This window comes from Elgaria multicarinata, chromosome 3 (assembly GCF_023053635.1).
Source record: "Elgaria multicarinata webbii isolate HBS135686 ecotype San Diego chromosome 3, rElgMul1.1.pri, whole genome shotgun sequence".
Taxonomy (NCBI): Eukaryota; Metazoa; Chordata; class Lepidosauria; order Squamata; family Anguidae; genus Elgaria; species Elgaria multicarinata.
Genome location: NC_086173.1, coordinates 48,866,062 through 48,878,638, shown reverse-complemented (window position 1 = coordinate 48,878,638; position 12,577 = coordinate 48,866,062). Strand labels below are relative to the sequence as shown.

At 44.5% G+C, this 12,577-nt stretch overlaps 1 protein-coding gene across 1 annotated transcript; it reads left to right on the top strand.

The window, feature by feature from the left end:
• The first annotated feature begins 680 nt into the window (after window positions 1-680).
• On the top strand, window positions 681-9,677 carry SIRT7 (sirtuin 7). The gene is made up of 10 exons (XM_063120179.1): window positions 681-1,108; window positions 1,225-1,362; window positions 3,334-3,438; window positions 4,427-4,497; window positions 4,625-4,697; window positions 6,161-6,259; window positions 6,345-6,581; window positions 7,653-7,733; window positions 8,191-8,297; window positions 9,210-9,677. Exons 1-10 carry the CDS (start codon window positions 1,013-1,015, stop codon window positions 9,409-9,411), a joined length of 1,209 nt encoding a protein of 402 aa, XP_062976249.1. The 5' UTR covers window positions 681-1,012; the 3' UTR covers window positions 9,412-9,677.
• The last annotated feature ends 2,900 nt before the right edge of the window (window positions 9,678-12,577 follow it).

The following is a 12,577-nucleotide window of genomic DNA, read 5'->3' as shown; positions in this document are numbered from 1 at the left end:
TTTTTCGATCTAAACAGGATTGTGTCTCTAGGATTTCATACCTAGCATGGTATTTATTATAAATAAATTAGGAGACCAAGTTTTCACTCTTGATGCAATAAAAAGGATAGGCTATTCCTGCTGAAGGATGAGGCTTCCTATGGAATATTTGGCAGCTGTCTCATTTTTCCTTGGGTGCTCTTCTGATGGTTCCAGGTGTGTAAATACGAATGGAGAGCTGAGTCTTTTACCTGTCTTCTTTGTACTGAAAGGCCAAACACCATAGAAAACGTGTGTTTGAGAGTGATGATAAATACCGAACTGTTGTTACTTCGCTATCGCTTAACAACAATAGTGCAGCTGAACAAAATGCTCCACTCCTGTTAACCGACACCCGGCGAGCTTGATTAGCGCGAGAGCTGTGTTTCCCCTGTATTCACATATGAACATTTTGAGAACCCGCGAATTGATGTAGTTGCGGTACAGCAGCGTGTGCTGCGCTCGAAAACGGACACTCCGCTACCACTGTGTAAATAACCGTCGCGCGGAGCAGGATTGGCTTTGGGCTTGCCATAAACGAATTCGATCTGATGTGGGAGAGACCAGAACTCGCCACCGAGAAGCCGCCTCACAGGCTAACGGACTTCTACCGGGGAGCTCCAGGGTAGAGGGCGGGTGTCGGTTTCAGTCCACCGGTCTGGAAGTGAGACTGGTCTCTCACCGTTTACTCCACAACGAGGTGGGGAGCAGCAAACTGCCGTTGTCCCTGGTTGTCTGTGGACTTCGTAGAGAACCATAGAGATATTTCCTGGTGTCTCTATGGTAAATGCATGTACCGGAAGTGTCGCTGAGGACCGCGCGTTGGGCTGTCATCCTCTGGAGAAGAGCGGCGGCGGCGGCGGCGAGCCTTGTCGGCCTGTAGGGGGCAGTAAGTAGGGGCTCCTTAGCTCTCTGTAGCTGCTCTGGGCGACCGGAAGGGGAAGTAGCCGGAGTCCCGGCTCAGGCCGGTTGATACCCGGAAGCAACCCAGGCGATGGCGGCTGGTCGGAGTTTGAGTCGCTCGGAACGGAAAGCGGCAGCCCGCGCCGAGTTCCTCCGGCAGGAAGAGCAGCGAGAGCGACGGAGACAGGTGCGCCCGGGGAGCTGCGGGGGCTTGCGGGTGGGTCTCTGCCTTGTGCCGCGGCACGCCCCCTGCCTTACCTCTCTCTCTCTCCGTGTGTCTCTTCTTCCCTGCTCCCCCGGCAGGTATCTCGCATCCTGCACAAGCCGGCCGCGGAGCGGAGCCCCGACGAGACCGTGCTTCTCTCTGGGTGTCAGGAGATCGTGCGGGACCTGGAGCGGCTCCGCAAGAAGCGCGAGAGGCTGCGGCGCCGTCTGGAGGAGGTGAGTGAGCGCCCGCTCGCCCGCCCGCCCACACGCCCTTCTTGCTCTGTTCTCGAGGCGAGTTTTTAGAGGGGGGCTGTTTTAGGCAGCAGAAAGAGCGAAGAGTAATGTGCTCGTACTATACGTGGACTCTAGGCAGTTAAAGTTCAATTCACTGTAAGCCTGTTAACTTTTTAGAGCACCCCGAAAAGTGGGTTAAAAGTCTTTTAAATAAACAAATTTAGGGTGCTCTAGGATGTGTTTTTCTGTGTAAGGGAGTGAATGAGCATGGGGAGAGGGAGATAAGCAATAATGACCACTTAATATTTATTTATTTTATTTTATTTATTTAGAGTATTTTTATCCCGCACCTCAGCCAAAAGGCTCTCGGAGCGGCTTACAATTTATCATTAAAGAAGACATTATAAACTCTGCTTGCTACATTTAGCTAGTGCTAGTAGGCAACAGGGCATACTGGAAAGCATTTGTGCCACTTAAGGAACCATGTGTTTCTAAAGTCAAAAATTTCGAAGTTGTGTTTTTGGTTTGCCTAGGCCTCTGAATTCTCTACCAATTGGAGCCAACTGGAAAATAGCAGCTCAGGCAAGCTGACATAGGCCTGGTTCAGACAACATGCTAAACCATGCTGCTTAACCACAAAATGGTTAAGGGAACCATTTTGTGGTTAAGCAGCATGGTTTAGCATGTTGTCTGAACCAGGCCAGAGGCTAAGAATTAAGGTATAGGTTGCTTCTGAGCACATGCTCAAATCAAGAATGTATGTTTAGTATGAGGGCGAAGTTCCATTAAAAAAAGCCACCCATGGTTCCCACCCACCCCCAGTGTTCATAGAATCATAGAATAATAGAGTTGGAAGGGGCCTATAAGGCCATTGAGTCCAACCCCCTGCTCAATGCAGGAATCCACCCTAAAGCATACTTGACAGATGGTTATCCAACTGCCTCTTGAATGCCTCTAGTGTGGGAGAGCCCACAACCTCCCTAGGGAACTGGTTCCATTGTCGTACTGCTCTAACTGTCAGGAAGTTTTTCCTGATGACCAGCCAGAATCTGGCTTCCTGTAACTTGAGCTCATTATTCTGTTTCCTGCACTCTGGGATGATCGAAAAGAGATCATGGCCCTCCTCTGTGTTCTCTTTGAGTGACCCAATTTGGAGGTATATTTGTGTGGAAAACTTTTTAGTTCTTGCAGTTAGGCACCCTTGCCAATCTTGTAAGTTATACTGACCTACTAGTAGATCCTGATCTACCTTCTGTCCACTCCTGATTTAAAGAATCTCGCTGTGTGTTAAGTTAACAAGTGAGAGTGGCCTGGCTCGCCTTGTTGAGAATTCTGTAGCCTCCCCAGCTGACAAGCAGAGAAAGCCGGGGATGATATCAGTCAAACATGCAGGAAAAGAATTGCTGGGTGGTCTGCATACCTCTGTCTCTCTTCCCTTGGCAGCTAATTTCCCCTACTTCTCCCACTCCCACCAGAGGGAGCAAGCTACCCCTTAAGCGGAGAGACAAATGGATCAGTCAGCAGCTTCTCCTTCCCTGCCTGTCTCAATGAGGTCTCTTCTAGCTTTCTCTGCATGTCAGCAGGGGAACCAGCTGCTTGTTGGTTGGCACCCTGATGATACACAATCAGATTGCATTGCATCAAAACACCTGCCAGATAAATACATGTATGATTTAGGTTCTTGTTTGCTATCTCCTTCTTCTTGATAAACTGGGTGTTTGCATTTTTTTCCTACTTGTCAGTGACACCTCTCTTATGTTGCTCAATTTGCAAGCTGTGTCCATTGCACCCTTTCCCTCTATTGCATGTTCTCCCTTAAAAAACTTGTAAACAAAAGAAAAGGGAGGTAAGAGAAGAGAATAATAGGCATTTTTTAGTATTTGGCATGTCAGAAAGTGATCAGAATTATATGGAACTTAGTTGAAATGTGGCGGTTTGGAAACAATTTCAATCCTTCATTTATCCACTCAGGTTTGTGATGAACCTGAAGAGTTGAAGAGAAAAGTTACCAAACTCTCTGCAGTTGTACGTGGAGCTAAGCATCTCATCATATATACAGGAGCTGGCATCAGTACGGTAAGGCTGTGCTGGTGGCTCTTCTAAGGTCAACTGTAACAAAATCCATTGTGATTTATATTTCTTAGTGCTGGGTTACACATTATGTTCACCATGCAAGAGCAGCCCAGCTTGACTCCCTCACTGACAAAAGTAAGTTGGATTATGTGCTGGGGAGTTCATTGCCGTTGACACTCTTTGAGAAAGATTAAGGTTTTGCCACTGATGAGATTTTGTCATAGCTGCTCATAATGATCATTAGTACCGTATTTCTTCGATTGTAAAACGCCATCGATCGTAAGACGCACACTAATTTCAGTACCACCAACAGAAAAAAAGCTTTGATTCTAAGAATAATAATCGCACCCATGATTCTAAGACGCACCCCGTTTTTAGAGAAAGTGTGTCTTAGAATAGAAGAAATACGGTAGGTGACATCCCAAATCAGTGCCATGGACACCAGTTTTGACTTTTATTATTTTGTAGAGAGGCAAGTAGAATTCAACTTAAGTCCTACTTAGAGTAGAAACATTGAAATAAATGGGACTTAAGTTAGTTCATTTCAGTGGGGGTACTCTAAGTAAGATTTCAGTTGGATTCTACTCCGTATGCCCACCTTCTCCTTTCAAATTGTAACTAAGAGCCACGCTACATGTTATGCTACTTATATATGATAGAACTTGGTTCTTGTTCTGAATGCAGGATGCTCCCTCCAGAAGCAGCTCTTACAGAGAGGCACAATACACTTGGCTGCCTCTTGCTGTCTCCTCTGTCTTGAGATAAAAGGAACTGTTTACCCATCTTGTCCTTGACAAAACAACTCTTTAACAAAGGGAGGGAGCGGTTTGGCTGCCTGGCTTTTCTCCTTCTAATATGTTATGCAACTAATTCTAGCAATTTGGGAGGTGAAAAAGCAGGGCAAATCAATCATCTGCTTGCCATGTGAGTGACATTATGACATGGCACTTCAAGAGGGTTCCTGTTTCTCTTGTGTCCCCTGGTAACATAGGCAGCTTCAATTCCTGACTACAGAGGCCCAAATGGGGTGTGGACAATGCTGCAGAAAGGAAGGAATATCAGGTAATCAGGCACAGACAGTTCAAATGCTTTCTTTATGCCGTAGGAACTTGTTGGGTGAGGCTATGAAGGCTACAGTGGAGAGGCAACTGTTACTTAATAATATCCACCTTTTCTTTCCTTTTACCAGGGCTACAGATCTAAGTGAGGCAGAGCCCACACTCACTCACATGAGCATTGCCTCTTTGCACAAGCATAAACTGGTAAGGCCCCTTATCTGTCAATCCTCTACTCTTGCAGGTGAAGGAGATAGCAGCTGCGCTGGGCTACAGTTGAGGAATTGGTTATGAAAGACATTAGCTGTATTTTATGTTATGCCTGGAAGGTTTGGGATGATGGAGAGCCTCTCCGTTCGGTGTCTGAGGCCACTGCATACACACATCTCCCTCTATGATTCTTATAGTGAATTGCTAGACAAAGTGAAGCAGTTACATGGGGCTTAAAGTGGTAGGGAAGAAGATTTGGTTTTGCTCACTTGTTGCAGGCTGCAGTTCTGAGTTTGAAAATGAACCTGCCAATTTAGTACTCAGCCCTTGAAAGGGATGAAGTTGTAAGTTGAGGTTATAGCACATAAATAGTTGTTACTTGCCATCAAAGGCAGCCAAGGATCCATGATGGAATACAGTTTTTTGTTATGTTTTATGTGAGATACATAGGACACTTGGCACACTATATCTAGGTTCCTGTAAGACTGTAGTGTGCAAAGGGTATGTTGATGTCACTATATAAATGGTATCATAGAATAGCAGAGTTGGAAGGGGCCTACAAGGCCATCGAGTCCAACCTCCTGCTCAATGCAGGAATCCACCCTAAAGCATCCCTGACAGATGGCTGTCCAGCTGCCTCTTCAATGCCTCTAGTGTGGGAGAGCCCACAACCTCCCTAGGTAACTGATTCCATTGTCGTACTGCTCTAACAGTCAGGAAGTTTTTCCTGATGTCCAGCTGGAATCTGGCTTCCTTTAACTTGAGCCCGTTATTCTGTTTCCTGCACTCTGGGAGGATTGTCCACATATGGACTGCAAATGACTAGCATCAATTTGGGCACACTCCTTCAACAACTAGATACGGCAATCCTGGATACAGTATCAGTCTGCACCCAACCAGCTTGTTCTCACATTGGGCCTGTTCAGAAGACATGCTGGGCCATGGTTAGGCCACTAACTCTTGCAGCAAATGGTTAGTGAGCATGTTTAAACCATGATTATGTAGCCGCCATGGTTAGGAACGGTTCACGTGACATGCTAAGTTATGGTTCACACAGCTTGCTAAGCCATAATGTTTAGCTCAAAACGCTTAACCACCGTGGCTTAACATGTCATCTGAACAGGGTCATTCTGAATACAAGGCTGTGCGGTCTGCTAATTTCACCAGCTGGTAACTGGGTTGGGGTCATGCTGTGCATTCATGAAATGGGGATGTTACCTCCCCTTACTTCATCAGGCTACTGCGTTTGGCCAGCATCTCTAAGCCCCTGCCATCAACTTTGGAATGAAATCTTATCTCCTGCCAGTTAGCTGTATTGTCAGAGGCAGAGCAGTGGGAAGATTGGCTATGTGACATGAGAACTTTGCAGGTCATATCTCGAGCACTGATGAAGGGAAGTGCCTTGCTTTTAACTCTCCAAATTACTATCTCCATCCTCAAATCTGCTTTCTTCCTTTTAGGTGCAGCATGTGGTGTCACAGAACTGTGATGGGCTCCATTTGCGCAGCGGGCTCCCTCGGGAAGCCTTATCTGAGCTGCATGGAAACATGTACATAGAGGTGAGCACTTGCAGAGAGAACGTGGTTTAATGCAGCATTGGCTCATAAAAGTACTAACAGATTGTATGCTCCCATCCCAAACCAGGTTTGCACGTCCTGCATACCCAACCGTGAATATGTGCGAGTGTTTGATGTGACAGAGCGCACAGCCCTGCACAGGCACCATACCGGCAGAGTGTGCCACAAATGTGGTGCACAGCTAAGAGATACGATTGTACACTTCGGAGAGAAGGGCATCTTGCAGCAGCCCTTGAACTGGGAGGCAGCAACAGAAGCTGCGAGCAAAGCAGATGTGATCCTTTGCTTGGGGTCTAGTTTGAAGGTAAAGCAAGAGAGAGTATATCTTAAATGGATATATTATTGCATGATTTTCTGTAATGCATCTGTTTGCATTATTTCCAGAACATCTTAGAAAGGAACATTTTGGGGACAGAAACGATCAGCTAATTGAGATTTCAGTTTACAGCCTTCAAGGTTTAGCAGTGAAAACATTTGTTTATGAAAACAGAATTTGTTGTCTTTTTCCTGTATCAATGGATATTTCCAAATATATGTCAGACTGAAGATTGATGAAAACAAAGGTGTCAAATACCTGGTCAAGGGAAAGAAAGAAAGCTCTTTTTTTAAAAAAATTAAATGTGATAAGAAAGCCAAAGTTGGAAAAAGCAATTTGATCTGTGTATGTGCCTAGCTTGCATTTTTAAAGAATTAGAATACAGATGGTTAATCGGTAAAAACTATTAAGAGTGCAATCCTTTCCATGTTTAGACCGAAATAAATCCTACAGTTTCCAGTGTCCCCTGAACAGCCATGGTTTGTTAACCATGGCTTGTTGTTGGGTTAACTGCTGGGTTATTGAACCCCTAAACAAACCAGCAGTCCAAGTTTGGACAAGACGCTCAGCAACCTATGAAGGAGCTACTTGTGGGTTGTTGATTAAAAGTAGACGTGGTGGGCGCACAGTAGACAGCACATCTGCTTTTTCCTGTCATCCTCAACAGCTCAAGGTTATTGTGTCATGTGAACTGGTGTAGAAAATTACAAAATAAAACAGCCTGTTCTATTCCCACAGGTTGGTGTTAGCCTTTACATGTAAAAGAAATGTCATGTGAAGAAATGATCTGAATTCTGAAGGAGTTTTGCAGATGTTGAATCCTGCAAAAGTCTTAGCATATCCGGTAAAAAGATATCCTGGAACACTGGGCATTAGTGCCATGAGACTGTCCCTGCTCTGTTACCCCCTCCCCTTTCTGGACAGTCTTTTGTAGGCATTGGAGGCTCTCTTCACACATGGACAAAGATACACCTTGATGCTAGATGTCTAAAAGCTCGAGGCTACCTCCATCTCTTATATCTGAAGGATATTTTCTTTGTATTGTCTTTTCCCCAACAGGTTTTGAAAAAGTATCCACACTTGTGGTGCATGAGCAAACCACCCAGGCACCGCCCAAAACTCTACATTGTAAATCTCCAGGTGAGTTGGAGCCTTATCATTTATGGGCAGAGCACTTGCTCCAATGCATGTGATGACTTCTATCACTTTCATGTGTTTATAGGTTATAGGTTATAGGGATTATAGGTTAGTGGTGGAGCAATGTATGCAGAAGGTCACAGACTCAGGCTCTTGGCATATCCAATAGTAGTAGTGCTAAATGTACTTTTCTTAAGTTACAATATTCCTATTAAAAACAGCAGTCTAATGTCACCTTAAAAGCTAACAGATTGATTATGGCATAAGCTTTCACGGCCTATAGCCCACTTCATCAGATATATGAAGTGCTATCCTGAACTATAAGAATACACATGGCTGTGGGGTGGGGTTTGTAAACAAGTCAGAGGGGATTAAAACGCAGAAAAGTACAGACAGTGACAGTTAACTTATTTACAGTGCCCATTTTGACAGTGTAATAGTGTTGCTATTATATCTGCAGTGGACACCAAAAGATGATCTAGCGGCTCTGAAACTTCATGGGAAATGTGATGATGTGATGAAGCTATTGATGGCTGAGCTGGAATTTCCTATCCCTTGCTATGACAGGTAAGCAAAGAGAGTGCTGGAGGCTCCAGAGTTTCACCCTCATACACTAATTCTTTACTTTGGAGATCTTGTAGGTACTTGCAGATATTTCATTCCCTGCTCAGGTACTTAGGCGTCTTCCCTTTGCTTACAAAATATCATACAAAGGGCTTGTAATTAAAAGTAACTCTTCTTGAAGTTTCACCATGACGTGATGGTGTAATTTAGTTATGGCTTATCTCAAGGCAGAAACTGCCATAAAACATTAGCCTGGCCCTTTATTACAGTTTTAAGGAAGATGTTGCAATCCAAACCCTGCTTAAAGTGGTATATTATGCATGGAGGCTCTAAACTCAGGCTTTTATCACTTTCATGTGTTTATGTACCCACACTTGTGGTGCATGAGCAAACCACCCAGACACTGCCTGAAACTCTACGTTGTAAATCTCCAGGTGAGTTGGAGCCTTATTATTTATGGGCAGAGCACTTGCTCTGATGCATGTGATGACTTCTGTCACTTCCATGTGTTTATGTATAGGGACCATAGGTCAGTGGTGTGGCAATGTATACAGAAGGTCACAGACTCAGGCTCTTGGCATATCCAATACAAAGAAATAGATATTGGGCGGCAGGGCTGGGAAAAGCTTCTGCTTAAGACCTTGGAGACTGGTTGCCAGTCAAAGTAGACAGTACTGGGCTACATGGACCAATGGTCTGATCAGCTTCAGGTTTCTCTGAAGCCTCCATGATCGTGACTATCAGCATATTGTAAATGGAATCTGCACAGGAGTGCTACTGTTTTGTTTCAATGATACATGCACACCCTACCTTAACTAGATGCCTCTACTTGATGCTTGGGGCTCAAAGCAGAGAGCAGGTAATTCTCCAGGAGTGCTGGAACTTCACATTACATATTCTTGTATTTGTCTGTAGAACACAGGACCCCATATTCTCTCTGGCTATTCCTCTGCGACCTGAAGAAGAAGGAAGCCATACCCGGAAACCTGTGGCCTCACCAGCAAGTCTTCATGAAGTGCAGCTGGGAGAGCAGCAGCCGATTCCTGCAGGTCCCCTTTCTGGTGGCTGGTTTGGCAGAGGCTGTGCAAAAGGCACTAAGAGAAAAAAAACTTCTTGATTATGGACAATTTATTTTTAACCTTGGGGACCAACTGAAGTTGCTCAAATCAGGACAAAAAAATACATCTGCACTGGATTTGACCAGGATTGCTGGGCTAACTGGAAAAAAACAACAGCTGCTATTTTCATAGATGTTTTGTATAAATAGCTTGTGAACAGCTAAGAGGCCAAAGCCTACCTTGGATTTTGCTATCTGAGGAGAGGTTGGTGTTTAATACTCAGGGCTGCCAATTATTAAATACGATAAAAATGATTAAAAACAAATGGCTGGGTGTGATTGTTGTTGTTGTTGTTATTTTGTGGGCAAATGTGATTGCCTGGTTGTCGAGTACAGAGGCTGTGTTTCTAGTCCCATACTTGTGTCATAGTCTAGGGTGACCATATGACCAGATTTGCCCGGATTTGTCCGGGTTTTGGGTGACAAATCCGGGAGGGGAAGGAGAAATCCGGATTTTCCCACTCTTCCCCAGCCAAAGAGCAGCTCTAATGGGAATTAACAAAAATGCTTCTAACTCTGTCATTTTAAAAGATAAAGACATGAAACTTGGCATGATGGTAGCTCTTAGGTAGGGCTTTAGTCATACCAAATTTGAAACAGATCCGTTCATCCATTGATTTTTTAAAATTGAGGTTTTAAAATTTTTAAAATCGTCATTTTTAAACATAAAGAGCTGAAAGTTGTCACCATGATAGCATTTAGGTAGAGCTTTAGCCATACCAAATTTGAAATAGATCCGTTCATCCATTGATTTTTAGGAATTTTTAAAAATTTGAGGATTTAATTTTTTTTAAAATGTTATTTTTAAAGATAAAGAGATGAAACTTGGCACCATGATTGCTCTTAACAAGGACTTTAGCTATGCCAAGTTTGAAACATCTGTTCATCCATTGCGTTTTAGGATTTTTTTAAAAGGTAAAAGTTTTAAAATTATTGTGTTTTCAAACTGCTGGAGCCATATCCTTCAAACTCATGTTGTCAAACCTCCTCTTTGGGGTGTTGCACATTGAGCAGTTTCAGCCCTTGCATTAAGGGGCAAGCAGGGCACCTTTCCTGTTGCAGATTTGGTGTGCAGTCGGGTACTTGGAGCTCAGCAGAGGCAAGGCATCCACAAATCAAAATGTGGGAAAGGAGAGGTCAGTCAAAGCAGCCCACAGGGCAAAACAGAATGGGCCAGAGGCCTTTTTCTCAAATTTCCATATCATGGGTGATGAAGGGTCATCTTTACAGAAAAACTCTCACGACCAACAGTAAGGTGCCAGTCTAGAGAGATGCTCTCTTCTTTGCGGATGCCCTGTTGCTGCGAATGTTGGAACCTGGCATATCATTGCTTTGCTTCGCTACCACTTCCCTTCCACTTCCCTTTGTACACTTGTGCGCTAGGCTCTGACTGCACTGCTGGGATGCAATCCAGAACATATAAAATGCATACCAGAGAAAAATAGATAGATTTGTGGCTTTGGCTGGCTGGCATATCTCTTGGAGACAGAGTTAGACTGAAGACACAACTCAGAGATGGCTGTAGCTGAGCCCTGAGAGGCTGCTGTACCAGAGCCTTTTTAAGAGTGTCTCAGAGTCTAGTTTTGGTGCAGGCAGAGGCGGCTGGCGGTGGAGTTTTTTTTTTTTTTTTTTTTTTAAAGTCACCTGATGCAACCAAGCTATAAGCTGTTGCCCTACCCCCAGCCACAAGGTACAAGTGCACAGCCTGGCTGGACCGTTGGGAGACTTTGGTAGAGAGAGGGGTGGGGGTGGGGGATTATTTGAGGCTGGAAATGTTGGCAGGCTGGCATAAGGCAGAGAGAGGCTGAAGGCAACCCAGATGCACTTGTAGCTTGGCCTTGAGGCTGGCTTGCCACGCAAAGTGTTTTAAGAGTGCATCAAAGTTGTGCAGGAGGAAAGGAGGTGGAGGCGGCTGGTGGCAGAGGTTTTTAAAGTATTGGGCAAAAGGCGGGATATAATAATAATAATAATAATAATAATAATAATAATGTAAGAGTCACCAGACATGACCAAGCAATAACCTGCAACAAGCAATATCCCAAGCCACAAGTGTGCAGCCTAGCTGGACCATTGGGAGACTTTGGGGGTGGGGGGGAGAGAGATTGTTTGAGGCTGGAGGCTTTGGTTTGTTTGCAATGACTTAGAGTGAGAGAGGCTGCACAGACAACCCAGAGACATCTATTGTAACTTAGCCCCATGGTGCTGGCATGAAATGCAGGGCATTAGGAAGAGGGTCTCAGAGTCGCATGTTTGTGCAGGAAGTAGACAGGAGTTCAAAGTCTGGATGTGCGAAGTGGTGCCAACACACAAGCTTTGAGAAGCTAATGTATATAAGTGAGACGTGTGAATGGGCAAAGTAGTGTTCACTGCCACAACACCCACCCTAATGTTAGAGTAGAGAAACCTGTGACAATTATACACAAGCTTTATTAAAAAATTGAAATTAAAAAAAGCCAGCCATCTGGCCGGCCAGTAGCAAACCCTGTTAACAACAGCAGCAGCTTGCAATGGGTGAAGATACAGTCAGAAAAGATATTTGAGGGAAGGGGAGAATGTAACACACAGAGTATAGCAAAAGCTTCAAAGTACAGCAAAACCTACAAAAGTAGGAGTGAGTGAAGTTAATTTCAGATACATTGAATCTCTCACTTGTTCCTTTATTTCAGTGATTTTAACATTAAGATGTTATGTAGAACAGATTTGTCTTAAATGTGTGCTGTAAAATCAGACATGTGACCAAGGCTATGTTCGGGTGGGCTTGGTGCTGGACACACCCCTTTGGGGGTAGACTATGTTGTCCTTTTTGGTTTCCAAAATATGGTCACCCTATCATAGTCAGCAATGCTGATGTCCACCTTATTTCTGTAGGCATACAGGGTCCAAACATGGGTCTTGTTCCTAAATTGGTGCTGTAAATAGCATATCAGTAGAAGGTTCTGCTGTTGAACATGTGTGCCTGTGCAAGATGCTTTTTGAATTTTTTAGCATGTGTCTTTTATGCAGGAGGGGGAAGTCTCATCACTGGGCTAGAAGCATTTGACTGGTTGCTCTTGGAAACGAAATGCTGTGCTAATCCAGCAAGTCAAAAAAGGCATGCGCAGCAGTGCAGGGTGGTGGGGAGGGGAATGCGACCGGACAGCCAAGGTGGGCAATTCCAGTGCTACAG

Coding starts and splice junctions, on each gene's coding strand:
- SIRT7 (XM_063120179.1), top strand. CDS start 1,013: ATGGCGGCTGGTCGGAGTTTGAGTCGCTCGGAACGGAAAGCGGCAGCC. Junction 6,260..6,344: donor ATGGAAACATGTACATAGAG/GTGAGCACTTGC, acceptor ATCCCAAACCAG/GTTTGCACGTCCTGCATACC. Junction 6,582..7,652: donor GCTTGGGGTCTAGTTTGAAG/GTAAAGCAAGAG, acceptor TTTCCCCAACAG/GTTTTGAAAAAGTATCCACA.